Source organism: Amblyomma maculatum, unplaced genomic scaffold, assembly GCF_055883805.1.
Source record: "Amblyomma maculatum isolate TAMU_Amacu unplaced genomic scaffold, ASM5588380v1 scaffold_15, whole genome shotgun sequence".
NCBI lineage: Eukaryota > Metazoa > Arthropoda > Arachnida > Ixodida > Ixodidae > Amblyomma > Amblyomma maculatum.
In genome coordinates this window covers 1333847-1355293 of record NW_028146740.1, presented here as the reverse complement: position 1 = coordinate 1355293, position 21447 = coordinate 1333847, and the positions used below count along the sequence as shown (strand labels likewise).

The following is a 21447-nucleotide window of genomic DNA, read 5'->3' as shown; positions in this document are numbered from 1 at the left end:
CTGCAAACGAAAGCTATGCAGCTTTATCAAAACCTCTTTGGTTGAAAAAGCTGCATATCTTTTCTTGTAGCAATAGGGCTGCCATCGGTTGGATGGCAGTGAGTAATCACTTTTTATTGCAAGTCTGCTTAACCTTGGAGGGTTTTCCTAAGGCATATGAAATGAGCATTAGACGATTTTTTTTTTTTTTTTCAGTAACCACATGTTGAAATGTTTTCTGTCTGCATGGTCTTGCTTTGTGACTAAACTGTGCACAAGTGGAAGTTGATGAAGACAGTGATGCGCAGCATGAGAAAGTGGCTGTATAATGCGTGCAATGTCAAGGTGAAGCTATAGGTGAAGTTGTGAAGCTATAGGTGAAGCTAGGTGAAGTTGTTTAATGCAGCGCCCAGAGAATCTGACCTGTATAGCTTGCCATGGGTTCAAATCACATTCGTAGCCGTGTGCCATTTATATGCTTTTTATTATGCACCCATCACATGGTGCGTGGCGTCACACTCCGACGACAAGAGAGTGGCTTTAGTGCCTCAGGGCTTCAGACCAGAAATTTGCTTGCAGGCAATTTTTATTTCTGCGCATGCACCATACTGTTGTACATGCACACACCACATGGTCACAATTCAGAAAATGTCATGTAGCCATCACAAATTTCTCCAGGAGAGTCCCCTTAATCCTTAAGAGATGCAGCTCATGCTGCAAAACACACTTATCAATCAGTAGTGAACGGCTGTGTAGTCGTGCATTGGAGATCTGCCGGAGTAAACATTAAGTAACGTCACCGCGGTTTACTTACAAAAGTGGCCATTGGTGGCTTAGCTGTATTTTAGTTTCCATGCTTTTGTAATCTATAAAACTTCTACCATAGAAAAAGCCTGTGTTTCATTATTAGAACACAGTAATTTATTGGTATAGACCAAGTTCATTTTGCCCTCACTATTCCCTTAAGTTGTTCTCATTTGGATGTGGATAGGTCAAGAGAGCTGTGCATACAGTACAGGCAGATGATAAGGGGGGAGGGGAAGAAACCGTAATGACATTCATGGTGAGCTTTATCATATTGATCGTATTTATATGCTGTGAGCAAGAACGTTCTGATGCATTCTAGCAATGCGACGAGGAGAAAGCTGTCTTATTGAAAGGTCAGGACACTGATTGTGGGAAGGTGCTGCTGAGAGGTTTGTGATGAGCAGAGCCTGTTTAATTCATCAGTAAGCCTCACTGCACCATAATTACGATATGACATGAACGGCCAACACTGTTAAGTTGCGCTGACATATTCATGTGTTGTATGCATGTACAGTGTATGTCATTTTTGGTTGCTGAGTGGGCTTACACATATTTTTGATGTGATACCCAAAATGTGAGCTCTTTTTTTTTTTTTTCCCTTCTTTCGTGCAGATGTCCGTGCTTAGGCTACACATGACCACCTCTGTTGCATATGCTCTGGTCGACGGCTGGCAGAGATGCCCGTTTAGGTAACTTTTGGGTCGTCGAACATCGGACCTTCACATTTGGATGAATCCACCGTCAACTGGTTACAGGAGAATGATTCTCTCCTTGCTCCTCCAGGAGGAAAACCTAGCACATCTAATCTGACCCCTTTCCTGGCACCTACACGCCCTTTTTTTTTTGTTGACCAAAGGTGTTGCCGTATATATGAAATAAATAATTGAAGCAACAAATAAATCTCGGCAATCTGCAAAATATGCTTGCACATTTAATGCTATTACATTTAACCTAGCGACCACATTTCGTGACATTCTGTGAATTGCAATGCATGTCTGCTAATTATTGCAATTGCTGTATGTGCTGTACCAGTGTACCTGGGCAGCTGTTTTCCCTCTTTGTGGTGAAGTTGCGAGTCTTCTGTTGGAGCAAAGATTGTGTTACCTCAGAATATTTTCTCACATGCATCAGTGCATACTTTGCTTGAATGCTTCAGTTCACCCTTTTAAAGTGACACTGAGGACAACTCCATTGAGTCATTGGTCTCAGTAAATATTTGATTATTTCTCTCATTATGGCTGTGTTGTCCGGCAGCAATTGTGGCATATAGTATTTATTGGTGAGAAAATTAAATTGGAAGCCTTCCCATGAGTCGATTCATGATGACCTTGCTGAAAAGGACGTGTCACTGCCACATTAGAGTGGCTCACGACACAATATATCTTGCAGTAATCTGCACCAAAACTTCTGTGTGGAAGCATGCATTTTACTTGCAAAATTGGCCGGTAATGGCAGCATCTTTGTTCTGTTTCTTGGTCTTTCCATCCTTTTAAAACCTCTGCTTTCATTTTAAGTGGTCTCTTTAATGGTTTGTGGGGTTTAACATCCCAAAGCGACTCGTGTGGTCTCTTTAAGATTAGAACACTGTATCTTAGCGATACAGGAAAACTGCTTTCCATCCTCCTTAGTGTCCCTTCAAAGGAATCCGACAATAAAACACAATTCACAATAAGTATTTCAATATGTATTGCCATTTGCCTACTTTGTGCCTGTGGCTAATTTTAGCTTATTTTACTCCACAAGAGGAGCTTTGTTTAACAAAATAAATACAGTGTAAATTTCACTGGTGACTAATTAACCATATTAACAACTCCCTCTTGTGTAAACTCACTGAACATCCGAAATATGTTTCGTCAGCACTTCATTACTTCCGAGCTGCCATGAATGGCAGCTATGGCATGTGGTTTTTATGGTAAGCAACCACCTTGGCAGGAATGTTGCTTTGTGAGCTGCGTCGATTAGTGTCTGCCCAAGACTTGGACATCACTTAGGAATATACACGGTCAGCAGTAGGACGGTGTACATCGGACCTGTCTTGGCAGTCACTTTTTCAGAATTGCAGCGTTGGAACCAAGGACCATATGGCATTATCTTGGCCTGCATGCATGACAACACAACAAAAACAGGACATAACTCTGCCTAACGGACAGGATTAAAATCTCCATGCAGGCCTTGTGCTCAACACATCACTAAAGGCAACAAGCACTGTTTGCCATGTCAGTCACAGCAATGGTTCTAGCAAAACTACTTTCGCTGTGTAGTGTTTAATATTTTTAACAGTGCAAATTTACGCAGTTTTGTTACTCTTGCAATGATTTATGTCCATATACCTTTTTTATTCCATAGCTGCAGTTGGCTATCATGACATATGGAGTATTTTGTGACCACCCGAGGGTATTGTATGACCTGAAATCGAGATGCATGTGTGCATTTTGACACTACACAACTAATATGCAGTCCGCAATAAATGTTCCGTCTTGCGCTGGCAAGCAGACTGCTTAGATCTTTGAAGATGCAACACATCATTAGCATGATTGTGTGAAAAAATATGAAGGGATATCAGTCCATATCTTTGCAGCTTTCACAGCTGGCCTTTTTTCCCTAAGGCAGAGGAAATAATTACTTGGCAAACTTTGTTTTTGGTGCATGCTGCAACTAGTCGCAAGGGCAATGACTGGACAAAGATGGAATCACGAACGCAGCACTGTTTATTTATTGTTTTAACACTAGTCTACATGCTTGTCTACAATGATAAGCACAACAGGGCAGGTAGAAATAACATCGATCGAATAGGACGTCGTGGGATGTTTTCTGAGACAAAAAAAAAAAAAGTACAGGAATTAGATACAAGAACTGTCTAGAGCTAGAGCAGCTGGAAGATAAATACTGTGCAAAAATACCAGGCCTTTCACAGCTTGCGCTTCGAGCCTTTAACTTTAGGAGCAAAACTAGAGGCAGGACTGCGTCGGGAGATGTCGAGAGCATTTTTTCATTACGCGGGCGGTCTACCTCCTGGCACTCCTAAGTACAGAAGTTTACTTGAAAATATACCTGGATTCCACGGTTGCATGACTAGTCCAGTAGGCCGGCAGCAAGTCGCTTGAGAGCTGTGATGACCAGAAAACCATATTATATTCAATGGATATTCAATGAACATCCATAAATAGATATCCGATGTCCATATGATGTTTACAGAAGTTGATATTATGTTGACATAACATCCATGGAATGTCCATTTTGACACTTGTGGACGCCCATATAATGCCCACAGCATGTCCACACACAATATTGATTAGACATTAAATGATATTGTGTGGATATTAACCAATATATTTTTTGGTGCTGCGAGTTGTGCATTAGGAGTACCCTACTTTATAATAAGCGAGTAATTGCTCAATAATGTCCACCCAAGCACCATATGGCTCCACCTGGGTGGATATTATTGAGCAATTACTGGCTTATTATAAAGTAGGGTGAGTGGGCGTTACTGTGCAGCTACTACCATCCTGCAAATATACTTCTCTTCGGGGGAAATGCCCTAAATACATTTAGAGTGCACTAAGTAATTGATTCCATACTTTGCAGCAACAGCTGAAAATCACCAAGAAAAATTGTTGTTGTACAGTCATGTTTATTTGGTCATTTATGTTTTATTTTGCCTCTGTGATATCAAGTCCGGGGTGCACATTGATGACCTGCAAATATACAAATGCACATATATAAATACATGACAATAGTAACGGCAGCACATTTATCACAAACATGAAAAAAGTAGAATGGTGGGTATGATGCAAATGAAGCATGTTCATTGATGCAATCTGAGCTTGGTAAAATGAACTCAGCAGCAGTCGCAATGCACTGGCAGTATATCCTAAACAAGCACACTTGTGGAGACAGCACTCTATTCTTCACAAAATATTTTGAAAATCCATGGCAAAAACTCATATTGTAAGCACACTGCAAGAAGTGGTAAAGACAGCCCTTTTAATATAAACAGGAAAAAAAAAAGTGAAATGGTGGGTATGCTGGAAGGAAACTGTTCATTAGTGTAATTACACCAACAATATACACATACATACAACGTAAACATATGCTGGGCCTTGCAAACAGTGGAAAGGATTTTGTTGCAATCTTCCAGTGTTCACGGGGCAACATTCAGCTTAAATTAAAAAGCAACATGTGTAAGAAAAAACATACAAGACCACCAGGGTGTCACTAAGTATGACAACTTAAATGAAAGGAAATTTCAAGGAATGAACACAGGAAAATTTTAGATAATGTTAAAAAATGATTAAATTCAGAAAACTGCAGCTGACTCCCAAACAAGAGCAAAAACATAGCAAATTTAAAGATAAGAACTTTAATAGCTATCAAAACCCAAGCCCTTGAATGCCTGCTATATATTCGAGAGTAGCAATGAATGATGGGCTCTTGGTAGTCTTTCACCATCACAAGACAAGGCCGGAACTGCCTTCTAGAGCTGCGCTAGGAAGCTGTCCACTTTACTAATAAGAGGTAATGTATATGGTAGGCGGCAGGACTGCCCTGCAAAGTGTTTTATTCAAGTTCAGGCTTTTCTAGACACCCAAAATCGCATCTGATTGCCTCTAGCTTGGCTGCCATCCCTATAATGAACAACAAGTCCCACACGCATGCTTCTTTCTAGAGGCAAAGAAGCGGCACTGTGTATTTTGCCCACATTGACGGTTCAATCATCCCAGCTCGAACTAAACGTCGTGTATTTTTAGCAATGTATGCCCTCAACCGAAACGATAATCGACTGGTAAAGTCACCGCCACTAAAATTGCACAATACCAGAAACGAACCCTAACACTTTGTTTGCCAAACAGTAACATCAACACTCACCATTTTAGCTGTTCTCCCGCACAGTCGTCTGGTGCTTGGCCGAATTTGGGCGCGGGACTACGTGAAGCACACAACAAAAAGGCCGCCGTTGCGAGAACAACACAAACACGCGAAAGAAAAAAAAAAGAAACAAGCGAACGAACCACCACAACAACGCAGCAAACTGAGGCGGCTGCCACAGCAATGCTGGCGGTGGCGCTAGCGGCGCGGCCGGTGGCGATGACCGTGGCTACTAAGCTGCCAGCTCTGTTGTTGGTTCTCGTTTCGGAACTCTGGCGTTTGTGACTGCGCTCGTTTCGGAACACTAGCGTTTGGGACTGTGAACACAACGTGAGGAGTCTCTACAAAGTTTGGCCTTCCGCACGTGTTGGCAGCCATGAAAAAAAAAAAAAAAAAAGAAATGCGCCAGTCGATAGCCTAAATAATTCCTTCAGAAAAAAAAAGGACCAAACATTGAGTAAACATCTCTCCGACCTTGTCTCTCCCCTGTATGAGACGACACATGCGCAATATGTTTGTGCTATAACTTCAAGTTAAATATACATCCACTCAAAGCTTTTAAGCACTTTTCCTAGATTTCTATACACTGAAAGAACATCCACGAAATAATATCTTTAGAATATCCACTAAATGATTATTTTCATCGAATAATCCTCTCAATATCCACACAATATCGACAAGTGACATTGGACATTAGGGCTATTTGTGGACATCCTCTGAATATTCATGGTTATCGCTGGCCTTCCCGGTTGAGGTTCTATTTCCCGGTTAGTCCCGGGCTGGCTACCGCACCGGAGCTTCATAATAGATTAGCTGTGCCAAGCTACCTGCATCAATTGGACACCGAATTCCGTGTTTGTACATCCGATAAAGGCAACGAAAATGGCAAAACAATTGCCCTGCGGATACACTAACCGACCTCTTGAAATCCAGGATAGAGAGGCAATTTTGTCTCCAACCGGCCTTTTTATACTGGTATTTCCAGGTGATTAAAGTTTACCACTGCTACTAAATAGTGGTGTCGAAGTCGAGGACAACGATGAAAATGACAGCGAGATTCCATGTTTTTTCGCATCCCATGTGTTGCGTAACTTGCGCTGTACACCTCAGTCCGATTGTATACGTACTTTCGGATGATCCAAAGGCAGTGACTCGTATAAATTTCGGGAAATGCAAGTAAGTATATGGAATGCTGAATACAACAGTTACTTGCAACATACTGCAGGCATGTATCATCGACAAGGGCGGGCTGACACGCATTGCAGAACTAGCGTCGCAGAGTCCACAGGTCGGAGACGGTGCTATCACAGCATGCCGCTTGACGAACAGCAGTACGCGAGGCCGAAGCTCAAGGAGTATTATAACAAGTGGAAAGGAACACCTGGGAACACGGCCACACACGGCCACTCGGCTACGATATTCTAACTACGATGCCAAGAAACCCGTGCGCCACCATCGCCACAGTCAAGTCCGGCTTGCGAGCGATCACGGAGCCGGATCGGCCTATCGCTAGAAACGGCGACGAGAAGCGGCAGACATTTTACAAACAAAACATAAAACAAGTTTTACGTCACGTCCGGCAAGTTATTCCTCCTCACTTCTTTCAGCTGGCGCATGCGCAGAAGCGACGGAGCATTCCAATAAAGATGGTCTGGTGATCCTCGATATTCGCCTTTTCGGCCATGTTGTGACGTACCCGTGACGTGAAAATTGAGACGGCGCTAAAACGCGTATAAACAGAAATTGATGACGAAATTTAAAAAACAAAGAAAAAAGTTACAAAAAATAACGCCGTCGTCTGCTACTTGGCGCCGATTACAAAAATGCCAACGCTGCGATGCCAAGAAGCTGAAGGGTCGGTGCGAACAGTGTTTACGCTGCATATACGCGTCGCGCGGCAGGGCAAGGCTGAGGAGATAGTGAGATACTTACGTATACGTTGCGGCTGTACTGTACTATTATAGTAACGGTAGTTGCGACCACAGTGCATCATAGTACATACGCTGTCGGACGTCCAGCAGCAGCTAGGCTGAACGAACGGCGGTACTCGACACAAACCCCACAAACAGCCGGTCGTCAAGTGTGAGCGATGCCTCACTTGAGATGCCTGCATGTTGCTAGCTGTGCGTGTTTCATTTAAGGACTTAGTCGCGCAGAGAAATCGGCGAGTATCAGGATTAAAGAATTTGTTTACGAATACTGAGAATTGGAAGCGCCCAACAGATTTTCGGGCTGCAGTTGCCTCTAGAGAAGAGACGCACCTGTCCGACGACAACGCTGGCCTTCTCAGGGTATCACTGTCGTTGGAAAGTGCCTGCGGCAGCCCACCGTTTCCATCATGTTAGCAAGTCTGCTACGGCCGGGTATACGTGTCGGCTTCAGTGGCGTAGCGTGCGGAAATCGGCCCGACTGGAGCGGCGTAGTGAAAACACGCATAGTGGAGAGCTCGATTAGGCCATATATCTGGCGATCTTAGCATGCGCTGACATCGGACCACCTTTAGCGTGTTAATTCCATCGAAATGCGATCGTCGTAGCTGGGCTACGCACATATTGCGGGTCAGAGAGCCGAGCGTCTATAATCATTACTGAGCCATCGCGGCGGGGACGTTTTCACGCAGCCGCAAAAATAAGCAGATAAGATTTTCTGGCAGCAATGAAAATGCAATAAAAAGTGTATCCAGATGCCCACTGGCAGCAACAGGTTAGCTTTCACGCTGATGGCATTTAATGTGCCCTGAATTAGACATAGCACGCTGTATGCACATTTCACCACATGCAGAGTGTCACTGTGTTGTGGCAGATGCCTCGTTAAAAAAAAAAAAAAAAAAAAAGAAAAGAAAAAAAAAAGAAAACTGTCGGTATTATTCTGCTTGGTTTCTGAGCATGTTGCATAAAAACATTTTATAAAAGTAGCAACACTGCTCGTCTGATGCAGGTGCACATCACACCACAATGTCACAAGAGAAACAAAATTTGTCAGGTACAGCCTAGTTCCTTTGCTACTGTTTACCAGTTTTGCACTTGCAATAGCATCCGGCACTTTCTTTCAGTGCAGCAAGATTCCTCAGAGGAGAGAAGGGTGATGAGGTCGGCTAGAGGAATGCCTTCACATATACTATTTGACGATCAGGAAGTGAAGGAACAGACATAGTGAATATGATATATGATGCCTAATTACAATGAGCTAGATGCAGTATGGAAACCATTTTCTTAAAGCAATTCTCAATTGAATGTAGCATTCATGCACACATTAACCAGTGCACATGCTATATACACAAAGCCTGAACCTGTCTCTGAGTGAAGCAAGGGAGCCAAAGGGGAAAACAAGCGTGACTTTAAGGACACCGTAAGTAAAAAGTAACAGCAACAAATCAGCGCTCCGTCCTGTCTACCTTCGTTTTCTTGTGTTGTGTCTTGTTCCGCGCTGTGTTCCCAAATAAGCAACAAAAAAGAAAAACAGAAGCATGCACGGAGACAATATTAGACAAAAAGAGGCATGAATTGCAAGGCTGATGTGGCCTGCAGCACATCAGGGTGGTGTTCTGGATTTTTTGGCAAAGGTTCATTAATGCCAGGTGATAATACTGTATGATTTGTATTGGCTTTGCCATCCCCTGTGTGCTCTTCCAGCAATGCATAATGTCCAACGTGCAACTGTCTAACATCCATTCTCTACACTCTGACTCAAAAACATGCTCAAATGAACCTCACCTGAATACGGGCATAAATATGGGAATAAAGCATGAAATTTACTTTTTCGACATTCTGATTGCTTATCATTGGAAAACTAAACGTGATTTAAATGAGCGTATGATTTGCAGCTAGTGTGTCTTGTATGCATGGTTTTTCCAACAAGTTGCAGTATAGCTTCTGTCCTTTATTTTGGTAAAACATGCACACTTTAAGAGACCTGCTACTCACGTAACACATTCCCTGTAGCTTTAAACAGCTCGTCGTTGATTAACAATTGGTGTATCATTTGCTTTCGGTACTTTTTGGCATTTTTTTTTTACATGCATCTGAAATGAAGCCTTGCTTATAAGAAAACTGAAAATTACAATATACAAAACAATACAAAATTTATTTACAGCACTGCACACTCTACAATACACAGCCTAAAATGAAAGGCTGTCACACATTCAAGTTGGGTTGGGTTGGGTTGGGTTTTTTGGCACATAGGCTACTATGGCCATCATGCGCCAAACACTAGGTTGCTGAGCTTCTTTATGAGTGAAAATGAAAAGTTTAGAAAATTACAGCTGATTTAGAATCCCTAACTCTTTAAGAAAACTAAAAACAGATGAAATTTCAACAAGCGGGTTGTCTCCTAATAGTAAACAGGGGTGGAATAGGATGCGTTCATTATAGAATGGGGTAAAATATTTTTTCTTTAACTGTTCAAGTTCTGTGCATGAGATCAAAATGTGGTTCACGGTGAGCTCACCTCCACATTCTTTGCATAATGGTTTTTGCTCTTTTCTCAGTAAGAAATTGTGTGTCAAGTGTGTATGTCCGATTCGAAGACGGCACAAAATCACCTCACTGAAGCGTTTGTTCTGTGTACATGATTTCCATTCTCCTACTATGGGTTTTACTGTGTGTAGTTTATTTTGTTCTTCGTTATTCCATTTTTTCTGCCATTTATCTATCAGGCTTCTTTTTACTATCTTAATACAATCCTTGTAGGGAATTGGTATTTTCTTTATTTTCTTAGTTCGAGCTTGTGCAGCACATGAGTCGGCTACTTCGTTACCATCTATCCCAACATGGCTAGGAACCCAGCAAAAGATTATGGTTTGGCCTTGTGTTGTGATTTTTTCTATGCCGTGAATGATTTTCCCTACTATAGGCTCAACTGCATTTTTGGAATGTAATGCCGTAAGCACACTTAAAGAATCGGTATAGATTATGCTCTTTTCACAGTTCTGTTGCATAATTTTATTTACAGCTACATAGACAGCATAACATTCTGCAGTAAATATTGAGGCACTGTTAGGTAGCCTTACAACTTTTTCTCTGTCGCCTTGCACGACAGCACATCCAACATAATTTGCTGTTTTTGATCCATCTGTGAAAAATTCTGTGAAGTTCATATACTTCTCTCGTAGTGCTAGGTATTCCTGTAATATGTATTCGTGTGCTGTTTGATTTTTTCGGAAGGCTGTCAGTGTGAGGTCACATGTAGAGGGAAGGCTGTACCAGGGCGGAAATGAATACTGTCTCTGGGCTACAGTTGGAAGTGCATCCAGTATTCCTAAATCTTGGCATATTTCTTCAAAGCGGAGTAGTAAAGACCTGATAGCATGGGGTTTGTTTATGAACAGTGTTCTGGAAGGGCACTTTGTAACTAAGGGGAAACAGAGATGTTTTGGTAAAGATCTTATCCTGAGTATGTATTCACATGTAAGCATGCTCCTCCTGTCGGCAAGGGGTGGTTCATTTGTTTCTACATAGATGCTTTTAATGGGGGATGTTCTGTATGCACCACTAGAAAGACGTAAGCCGAGATTATGTATTGGGTCTAATCGCTTTAGATATGATGACCTCGCGGAGCCATACACAATACAACCGTAATCTAAACTGGAGCGTACAACAGAGCGATAAATGTGTAAAAGGCATGTTCGATCGGATCCCCAGTTCTTCTTTGAGAGAACTTTGAGTATGTTGAGGGACTTAGAAGCTTTCTTTTTAAGGTTAGTTATGTGAGGCAGGAATGTTAATTTTTTATCAAAAGTTATACCTAAAAATTTATGTTTATTTTTTACTGGCAGTTCAGCTTCATTTAGGTATAAAGTTGGATCTGTCTGTAGGCCTCTCTTCAGTGAAAAAAGAACAGCTACTGTTTTTTGAGGGGAGAATTTAAACCCATTCCTGTCTGCCCATGTAGCTAACTTATTCAATGTTATCTGTATTTGCCTCTCACAGGATGATATGTTGGATGATGTACAGGCAATTTGCAAGTCATCAACGTAAAGTGAATACATAACAGACTCTGGGATTGCTTTACTTATACTATTCATTTTTACAACAAACAATGTAGTACTTAAAATACATCCCTGTGGTACGCCATTCTCTTGGATAAATGTTTTTGACATAGTTGTGCCTAGACGAACATTAAATGAACGGTTAGAGAGGAAATCACGCAAGATGTTTAGCATTCTCCCACGGATGCCCAAGTCTGCAAGGTCACGCAATATTCCGAACCTCCAAGTTGTGTCGTAGGCCTTCTCCAGATCAAAGAATACCGCGAGACAGCTCTGTTTATGTATAAACGCTTCTCTGACTGTATTCTCGAAGCGGACCAGATGATCAGTTGTTGAATGTGCTTTTCTAAAGCCACACTGATGTATGTCAAGTAGTTGTCGTGATTGTAGAACAAAATTTAATCTAATATTTAAAATACTTTCAAAGGTCTTTGCAAGGCAACTTGTCAAAGCTATGGGCCGATAGCTGCATGCAGAGGTTGGCGGTTTACCTGGTTTAAGCAATGGGACAATAATGGCTTTTTTCCAGGCTTCTGGCATCTTCCCTAACACCCATATCTTATTAAAAAAATCAAGGAGTGCTTTAATAGCATTTTCAGAGAGGTGTGCTAACATTTCGTAATGCACCTCATCAGCCCCTGGGGCAGTCTGCTTTCCGGCAGAGAGTACTGTGTGTATTTCTTGGAGCGTAATTAAACTATTATATTTTTCATTTCTCTTGCCACTTGTTGGTAGCCTTTGTCTTTCAGCCACATTTTTGTACCTTAAGAAAGTGTCAGTGTAGTGTGAGGAGCTAGATACTGCAGAAAAATGTCTTCCTAATATGTCTGCCTGTTCTTCTAGAGTCGATTGAGTATCGGGGGTTGTCAATATGGGAATAGTAAATGAGGAGTAGCTTCCGTCTAGTTTGTGAACTTGCTCCCACATTTTTTTGGACTTCATCGAACTATTTATTGACGTCACATACCTCTGCCATGATTCTTTTTCAGCCTTTCGACGAATAAATCGTGCTTCTGCTCTTGCCTTTTTAAATGCTATAAGGTTTCCTTGGGTTGGGTACCTGCGGAATGTTCCCCAGGCCTTATTTTGTTTCTTTTTTGCATCCCGGCATTCTTGCGTGTACCAGGCTTTGTTACTGCGATGCACAACTCCCGAAGACTGTGGAATAGCTAGCTTTGCTGCACGTATTATGCAATTAGTAAACCTTTCATTCAATTCATCTACAGTGAGCTCCTCTGAAAAAACTTCTTCCAGATTGGCTTTGGACTGGAAAAGTGGCCAGTCGGCTAAGTGGAGCTTCCATCGTCGCGGTTTGCTTGGGGTGACTTTTGGTGATGATGACATGCGGATTAGTACTGGTAGGTGATCACTCCCATATGGATTCTCTAAAACTTCCCATTTAAAATCATTAAAGAGAGAAGGTGAACAAAATGACAGGTCTAAAACACTCATCTTTCCCGTGCTCGGAGAGCAGTAGGTCGGTTTACCCGTGTTTAGTAAGCAAATGTTGTTAGATAGAATAAAATCTTCAATAATTAGGCCTCGCGCATCAATTTTTTCGCTTCCCCAGAAAGGCGAATGTGCATTAAAATCACCAACTACCACATAAGGTTCCGGTAGTTGATTTATAAGGTTTTCTAAGTTATTGAGAGCTATTTTTCGATGTGGCTCAACATACACGCAGCACACTGTGATTCTTTTAAATGTAAGTAAGGTGGCTGCCACTGCTTCAAATTGAGTGTCAAGTTTGTATTCACTAGCTGCAATATCATTCCTTACAATGATAGCAACACCACCCGAGAGCCTGCTAACGTGCTCTCGGTCGCGGCGAAAAACTTTATATTTTTTTAGTATGTTTTTATGCTGCGCACCGAGATTGGTTTCCTGAACGCACAGTGCTGCGGGTAAGAATGAAACAAGAATGTCTTTTATATCGCTGTAGTTTCTTAAAAGTCCTCTACAGTTCCAATGGACTAAGAACGCCATTTTATATGAGGAAGGTAGAAAGACTAAGTTTTTTCTGGCCCAGTGATTCGGGCCTTTTCTTTTCTAGTTCGCTCTAAGGAGCTCCGTCGCCTGTCAGATGTTGACGGCCCCGGACGGTCGTCGTTTGTTGTGTCCATTGCGTCCTCGGACGTGCTGGACGATTGTGCAGACTGCACAGACACATTTGTGGTAGATCTCGCCGTTACTGGAGAGACCTTGGGGCCAGCTGACCTAGAGGCCCGCGCAGCCTGCTTTGGGGGTGGTGGAGCAGCCCCAGCTACTTCCACCGGGGGCGTAGCGGTCCCTGCCTTAGGTGCACCGTGTGTCACCTGGGCAGGTTCCAAGGACTGCTGTGACGCTGCCCCCATTTGCGTCACAACAGAATAAGTTGGGGTGTGAGTAGACGTGAGTTTCTTGCGTGCTTCCCTGTAAGTGAGGTTTTCTTTGACTTTTAGTGTGATGATATCTTTCTCTTGTTTCCATGTTGGACAGGTTCGTGAGTAAGCAGCGTGGCTGCCCTCACAGTTGATGCAAAGATGCGTTTCGGATTCACAGTTCTCAGCGGGATGCTCGTGGGAGGCACACTTCGCACATGTAAGTTGGCCTCGGCAAGTCTGTGAGCCGTGGCCATACCTTTGGCATTTGAAACAGCGACGCGGGTTAGGTATGTACGGTTTCAGTTGTATCTTCGTGTACCCTACCTCCACAGCCTCGGGCAGTGTGCTCGATTCGAAGGTAAGGACTAAGTGCCTGGTCGGTATCTCTTTGTTATCCCGTCTGATTTTAATTCTGAACACATTGATGACATTTTGATCTCTTAGTCCTTCAAGGAGTTCTTCTTCACTTAGGTACTTTAGGTCGTCATCTGAAATGACTCCCCTCACCATGTTTAGAGAGCGGTGTTTGGTGACATTAACTGGGCAATCCCCAAAGCTGGTTACTGTTGGGAGTTTTTCATTCTGATGATGGTACATAATTTCCAAGAGAAGGTCGCCATTTGGGAGTTTTTTGACATTGTATCCTTGGCCTATTGCTTCAGTCAATGTCTTGGTCACGACAAAAGGAGATATTTGCCTAGCTGTTTTTTGAGGGTCTTCACTGTGCACCACGTGGAAGCGTGGGAATCTGTTTGCATTCTTTAAAAAGAAGTTTGCAGTTTCATCGGTCCGTCCCCTTTTTCGGGAACGATCATTGGAGAGCAAAGAAGAAGCCATAAAGTAAGTTTTTGTTCAGCCGGGGTGGCGGCCACCCACCACGGAGCCCAACGAGGGGACGGGACGGGAACTCGCAAAGCAGTCCTGCCCACGCCAGCCGTACACCCCGACTATAACCAAATATGGCATAACGCAGGGTGGTTAGCCACACAAGGTTAACCCTCGCCGCCTGGAAGTAGGAAGAAACGAAGAAGGTAAGAGAAGACAGGACAGTTGTAAGAGAGGGGATAGGAAAGTGAAAGATGGAGGGGAGGACAGGAAAAGGCGACTGCCGATTTCCCCCGGGTGGGTCAGCCCGGAGGTGCCGTCTGTGGGAAGCGTGGGCCAAAGTGGTGTGTTGCCTCCGCCGAGGGGCCTTAAGGGTCCAAACACTCGGCATCGGCTCAACCACCAGGATCCCCTTTTCCCCAGACACGGCGATGCCACGCACGGCTAAGCGTGGGTGCTCGGGGTCCGTGGTGTCGCACAGTACACGCAAACATCTGCTTTAACAGATGTCCCCTGCGGGGGCACATTCAAGTAATTACAGTATTGTTGTACTTGTACAGCTCATCGCCATATCTGAAAGGTGGCACGGCCTAGGAGACCAAAGAAGAGAAATTAGTTATACAAAGCAAGGGAACACAAGATAGGGTCAAAAACCCATTCTCCAAGTGTTTGGCCCAAGAAAACCCCAGCACCAGCAAAGCAAGCACCCACTGTTTTACCAATGAGTACCCAACACCACTGAGGATTGGTCCCCAAATGCTCAAACCACTAGGCTGCAACTACAGTCAAGGGATGCTATGCGTTCCGCAGTATTACCAGTATTTTAAATGGTAGTCGGCACCTGGGACAGAGCAAGTATTCCCTGATTCTGTTATGGACAGGGCAAAGGTAGTTATAGTGTGTGTAAGAATGATTTTATCTGTGCATAAATGCCTGCCACACCTAGAATGTTCCCTTTATGCAGTCTACCAAACAGCAGAAATGTTTGTCTCAGGAAGACAAGCCTTAAGCATTATTTCAGCAAGTCACTCAATGTGACGGCTATCAGGCAAACCAGCACAGCACTTGAAAACTTCATGCTCTAAAAACAATTGTGGGGACATGCAAGCTCAGCATTTACCGCTATGACACAACAGCTTTTATGGCTCCTGTCTGCAGACTCTCATTCGTGTGAATCGACTTTGCTACTGCTAACACCTAGTATTTATTCTATGATACATATCAGTAGCATATGCCTGTAAGTTATCCAATTATGTGGAAGACCACTTGTCTAGATACCTATAAAGCCCTCTCTAACCAAGCTGTACGGATGCATTTCCATGGCCTAAGGGTTGCCTGTCTTATTACCCAAAGATCCTACAAGGTTTATCACCTCACACATTCATCTCAAAGGTGAAGCCAGAGACATCACACTGAGTACTCGGCCATGTCACCTGTCTGAAATGTGCCCAAGATTTTCCACTCACAACGTCGCGTTTTGTGCAGAAAAGAGGCATTAATGTTGCTGCATCAAAAAAAAAAAAGCAAGAAGCCAATAGCTGAACATCTACGCTACATTAGGCTCTGCTGGCTCGCAAGACATTTGACCACAGTGCCAACAGCCGAGTTATAGATGCAGCTGTGGCAGAGGCTGTACCACAGAAACAACAGATGAATGTGGTCAAGATAAAATGAAATCGCTTTGTTCACAAATTGTTCAATACATCATGAAAAAGAATGGCTCACTTATGGATAGTATGACGTCTACTGTGTTCAATAGGATTGTACCTTCAGGAAGTTATCTTTTGAATGCAATCTTAAGAATATATTGTGGTGTTCAATTTAGGCTGTACACATAGCAGACGTGCAAAATATGGAACACATTCTGAGGGTTAAATGCAGAGAGGATTGCTGAAGCTGATATAATAGGAAAGCATAGGGATACTAGATAACGTAGAAAACACATGTGACAATAGGATAGGTGTAAGTGAAACTAGTGCAGCTGTCACTTATGAGAGCAAAAAGTTATACAACTCAGTACTAGCACAATGGTACAAAATGTTGAAAAGTGATGATGAAACACAAGTTTCCTTGAAAGTGCTTCTACATAAATGAAATGAAAGTGATTGGCATAAAATTTATGCCCCTTCCTTAAAATTCTCAATTTAAAGCTCACAAAGAACAATGAAGATAAGGCTACAAAAGCAACTAACAGAAAAAAAGTAATGAAGCAGTTATACACAGCTGCAATCATTCGATAAACATCTCGAGTGATGAAGCCATGCTCCAGTGGCTTAGAGCATAAATATGTGAGCTTTACCAACCCTCTTTTAACATATGTGAGTGCCGGAGGGCATGTGGCAGCAGCAAGAATGTGTCAAGAAGCAACTGGCCCAGATAGCAGCCTCATAATAGGGGTACGGAAGGCCTACACACAACGCTATCATGGAGGGAGATATTTTATGGAACAAGATATGTAGCAATGCACAAAAGGAGCAAAGCATTTTGTAGAGCTGCAGTCAAAAATTTATGAAGGACAATCTTATCAAAAAGTTTTTATTTCATTCCTGCGCTTGTGCATCATTATTGTGACTATGGGTTATATAGTGAAACGTGAAATGTCAAGCAATTTATCTCGTACACAAATGAATGCATTCTTTCCCCTGCGAAGCCACCTTCAAGAACTTTTGCCAGTGGGTGCACATGCACGTCGATATCACCTAGTTACAAAACAGAGAAGTCAATAGTTGCCTTTGTGAAAAAACTGAAGAATACAAAAATGTTCATTGATAGCCGAGCCACACAAATGATGCAGAGGTTAAACAGGTTATCTGGGATCTTGATTAACATCACTACAAAGCATCAGTAATAGCAGTGCAAAATGAAACTGGCAAATTTTGCAAAAGTGGAATCTAAAATTGCCAAAATGGGTTGACAAGTTGGCGGGGGCCTCATTTTCCGTGCATACAACAATGAAAGACAATGACCACCAAATAGATGCACAAATTATCCTCGGGAAAACTAGTTGATTGCTGTTCATCTACATTCAGCATATGAAGGAAGCAATAGAAAACAAGCATAAAGGCAACCAAATACAAAGAAGCACAGCTCGCTTCACTCTGCAGTTTGTGGAAAAACACAGTGGGCACCTCACGTTTCACCCTAGTAGCACACAAGATAGGTGTAACGAAATGGACTCTGCTATGGTAAACGACTGCAGACACATCCACCAGGGTGCACGTATGTCAAATATTCTCACTGAAGTAGTACATCGCAGACTGCCTGCTTGCCACAAACACCAAAGTGAATTGTGAACTATTGGTGCCCGCACGTCCTACTCAGAATGGCACTTCTGGAGGTAGAAGGAGAACGTTTTTGTACCTTCCTGTGTTTCATTGACATGAAGCACTTAATAAAATGCACACTGAGTTTAAGCAGAACACAAAAAAGCAAACTATACAACAAAGAATGACAGCTCTCAGCAAGGGCCACAGCACTTGTAGAAGAATACACTCAGTATGTCTACAGATGGTAGACAAAAAATTATAGCACCAAGGAAAGGTTTGGTTTGTGGGGTTTAACGTCCCAAAGCGACTCAGGCTATGAGAGACGCTGTAGTGGAGGGCTCCGGAAATTTCGACCACCTGGGGTTCTAACATCGCACTAACGTCGCACAGCACATGGGCGCCTTGCTTTTCGCCTCCATTCAAAAGCGGCCGCCGAGGCCGGGATTCGATCCCGCGTCTTTGGGAGCAATAGTCGAGCGCCGTAACCACTGCGCCACCCCAAAGCTGAACTTGGTTCTTGCACATGCTATCAACAAAATGTACACCAAAGAGATGGTTATATCTCAAAACCACAGAAAAAATTAAGACTTGGACGGCTTTTCAGCAGTATGCTATCGAACATGAAGCAGTAAGAATGTGCACATTGATCCCTTGTGGCATATATCAAAATCATGACAGCGAGTGAAAATCTCAAGTGCAGGTGATCAAGTTGTTCCTGTCCGAGTTAATATAAATGTTGCACGTCCTCTTCCTTGTACTTGTTGATGTTCCTGCTGCGATTACCATTTGCAGGTGGCGTCAATGTCATGTGATCTGCACACACTACAAGCTGTAACGATCTTCAAAAAGAGCTGTCCATCTGCATAGCACTTCACATCTGATGTGGCCGTCCAGGGACAAGGCGTGGCCTCCCAGATTATACAAGCCTAGCAGAGAGGTTAATGATGTTGAATATGGCCCCAGGACTTCTCGCCCACATGATGACTCGGATCGGAAGTGCTGCAACGGCTGCACAAGGTCCACACGATCACCTGCAAATGTTTAGTGCCTAAATTATATGCAAATAAAATATCAAACACGCATGGCACAGGAACATTCAAAATCATCAAAGCTGCAAGCTATGCTGCGGTAAAGTGTAATCTATGAATGCAAGAAATGGTCAGTGCAAAACCTAAACCTAAGTGAACCATTTCCGTAACAGGTAAAGACGGCTTGGTGGCGGAAATTGTATTGTGACGGCTAACTTTTTCTTTTTTCTTTTTTTTTTTTTTTTTTTTTGCAATTAAAGGAACGACTTGTATCAGGCGATTTCACTTGTTTTTCCTTTCTCGGTCGTCGAAACCATTAACCAAGAAATCTTGACAACTACAAGCACACTCAATTCTTTTTTTTTTAAGTTCGTGCAGTGTAGAGTAGTTGAAGAAAATTATAATGCGTCGTAGAAATATGCAGCTAAAAGCAACGCAAAATGCTGATTAAAAATATCGGATTCGCCGCATGCGTCCTGTGAGTATATTTCCCGCCTGCGTACAACTTGAATGCGAATGACACTGTATGAACAGTCACCTTTACAGGTTTTCCTATTGCGCTTACCTCTGTGATGCTCGACGTGCTGCACCATTTCCAGCAGATTGACTGCGTTGCCTTGCTGGTCGACACCCATCGAGAAGCCCGACACATTCCGGGAGCTCGTCGCTCGGCCGAACGAATACATTTCGTGCCATTCAACATCAGAGGCGTTCACCACTGGCGATCACACTCGAAACACCTGTAGCTCAACAGTTCAACACTCCAAGCGCAGGGCAATTCTCGCCTCGGAGCTTGGAAAGCCGCCACACTACACTCCTCGTCAGATGACAGATCTGACTATACTGACGAGCTATCTTTCAAGACAATTTGACAGCATTGCTGTGCTGCAGCAAATCCTCGATCACTACTTGTAGACGACGAACGGCACGAAGACCACTCATAAGCGTACAAGTTCTTTTTTTTTCCTCCATGTAAGCTATAGACAACTATAATATATATTCTAGTTCACTATAATTGGCACTATACTATAATGTAAGCGGGTGCGTTCCAATACCCCCTCGTAGACGTCTACTTAGACGGCTACGCGAGCAGCCGCCATCTTGGGACGCGTTCCAATTCTCGCGAAGCAGTCTCGCGAAGACGGCTTCGCCGAAGTCAACATCGATGCAGACTACTTTGCTGTCTAAACATGGCGGACAGAGCGCGTTTCGCGCTGAGCGAGTCGTGCGTGCGGTTGTTGCAGTAGTTGTACGGTGGTCGTGCTTTTTGCGAACGCCGGAGTATATGCATATGAACGATCTTTCAAACGTGAGTTGTTAAGTCAATGTATGCGCTAGCTAGAGGCTAATTTAGCTGTCTTTATGGTCGTGAGATTCATAGCACTGCAGATACTTTTACCGCGCTTAAGAGGAAAGCTGCGTTGGATGCTGTTGGTTTTTTTAACTTGACGAGTTTCTTCAGTTGTGATGTTATCGACGAACTCGTCACTTTCTGGGCACCTCGCCGAGAGTCAGGACGGCTGCTGTACGGCGCACGTGTGTGTTTCTATCTTGCTGTAGTAGCCGCAGCAAACTTCCGCGGATTTTCAGTTAATCTCGGAAGAACGAACTCGCCTGACGATGCCGACTTGTTGCGCATTGATTTTTTTGTGCCTGTACATTATTAAAACGAGTTGTTTTCTTTGGTTTCCTCGTCTAGTGACTACAGACAACAGGTGTAACGGCACAGTTTTTCGTTTGCTGTAGCCGGTTATCACCTTTCGTCCGTAATCCCCTCAAGTTTACAGTATTTTGCATGTTTTCATTCTTACAGCTGTGTGAATGAGACATCTGAGAAGCATGTACACTTCAGCATCAGTAATAAAAAAGGAAAAACGGACTAACGTTCTCTTCCGTCAATTCGTGATAGGGCTCATTGCGTGAGAAGTAGGTCTGCTACAAGTTAACCTATTAATAGTCTATCTACGTTGTGGCGATTACACATGTAATATTGTTGCTGGAAAAAATCGGCGAACCGTTAAAAACGTGATTTTTACCTGTATTATCATAAATCTTTAAAGAAAACAGCGTTATAATAGTTGTTAAAACGGTTTAGTTCAACCTTTATGCCGCGAGGTGACGCTAGGCGTAAACAGGTAGACGCGTTCCAATACGCGAACCTGTAGACGTCTACGAAGCAGTCTTGCTAGACGTCTCAGAAAGCACCCCATGCATGGTAGAAGAACATGCCTACCTCCACGCATAGAGTTAATACAAAGACTCTAGAGGGAAAGCTGCCCGTTCACCCAATGCATTCGAGGAGTGACCGCGTGATTGCCGCCATTATC

The 21447-nt window shown here is 43.2% G+C and overlaps 2 protein-coding genes and 1 long non-coding RNA gene across 4 annotated transcripts in view; all 3 read right to left on the bottom strand.

Annotated features, from left to right (window-relative positions):
- The window catches only part of LOC146171905 (uncharacterized), a 263996-nt gene that overhangs the window by 110392 nt on the left and 132157 nt on the right, over window positions 1-21447 (bottom strand). The gene's annotated exons all lie outside the window — the stretch shown is intronic.
- LOC146171909 (uncharacterized) lies at window positions 1389-12614 on the bottom strand. The gene is made up of 4 exons (XM_084586198.1): window positions 12606-12614; window positions 5653-5969; window positions 3838-3893; window positions 1389-2883 (listed from the first exon to the last, which is right to left on the bottom strand). Exons 1-4 carry the CDS (start codon window positions 12612-12614, stop codon window positions 2837-2839), a joined length of 429 nt encoding a protein of 142 aa, XP_084442324.1. The 3' UTR covers window positions 1389-2836.
- On the bottom strand, window positions 15655-20592 carry LOC146171908 (uncharacterized). The gene is made up of 2 exons (XM_084586150.1): window positions 19686-20592; window positions 15655-19123 (listed from the first exon to the last, which is right to left on the bottom strand). Exons 1-2 carry the CDS (start codon window positions 19804-19806, stop codon window positions 18915-18917), a joined length of 330 nt encoding a protein of 109 aa, XP_084442276.1. The 5' UTR covers window positions 19807-20592; the 3' UTR covers window positions 15655-18914.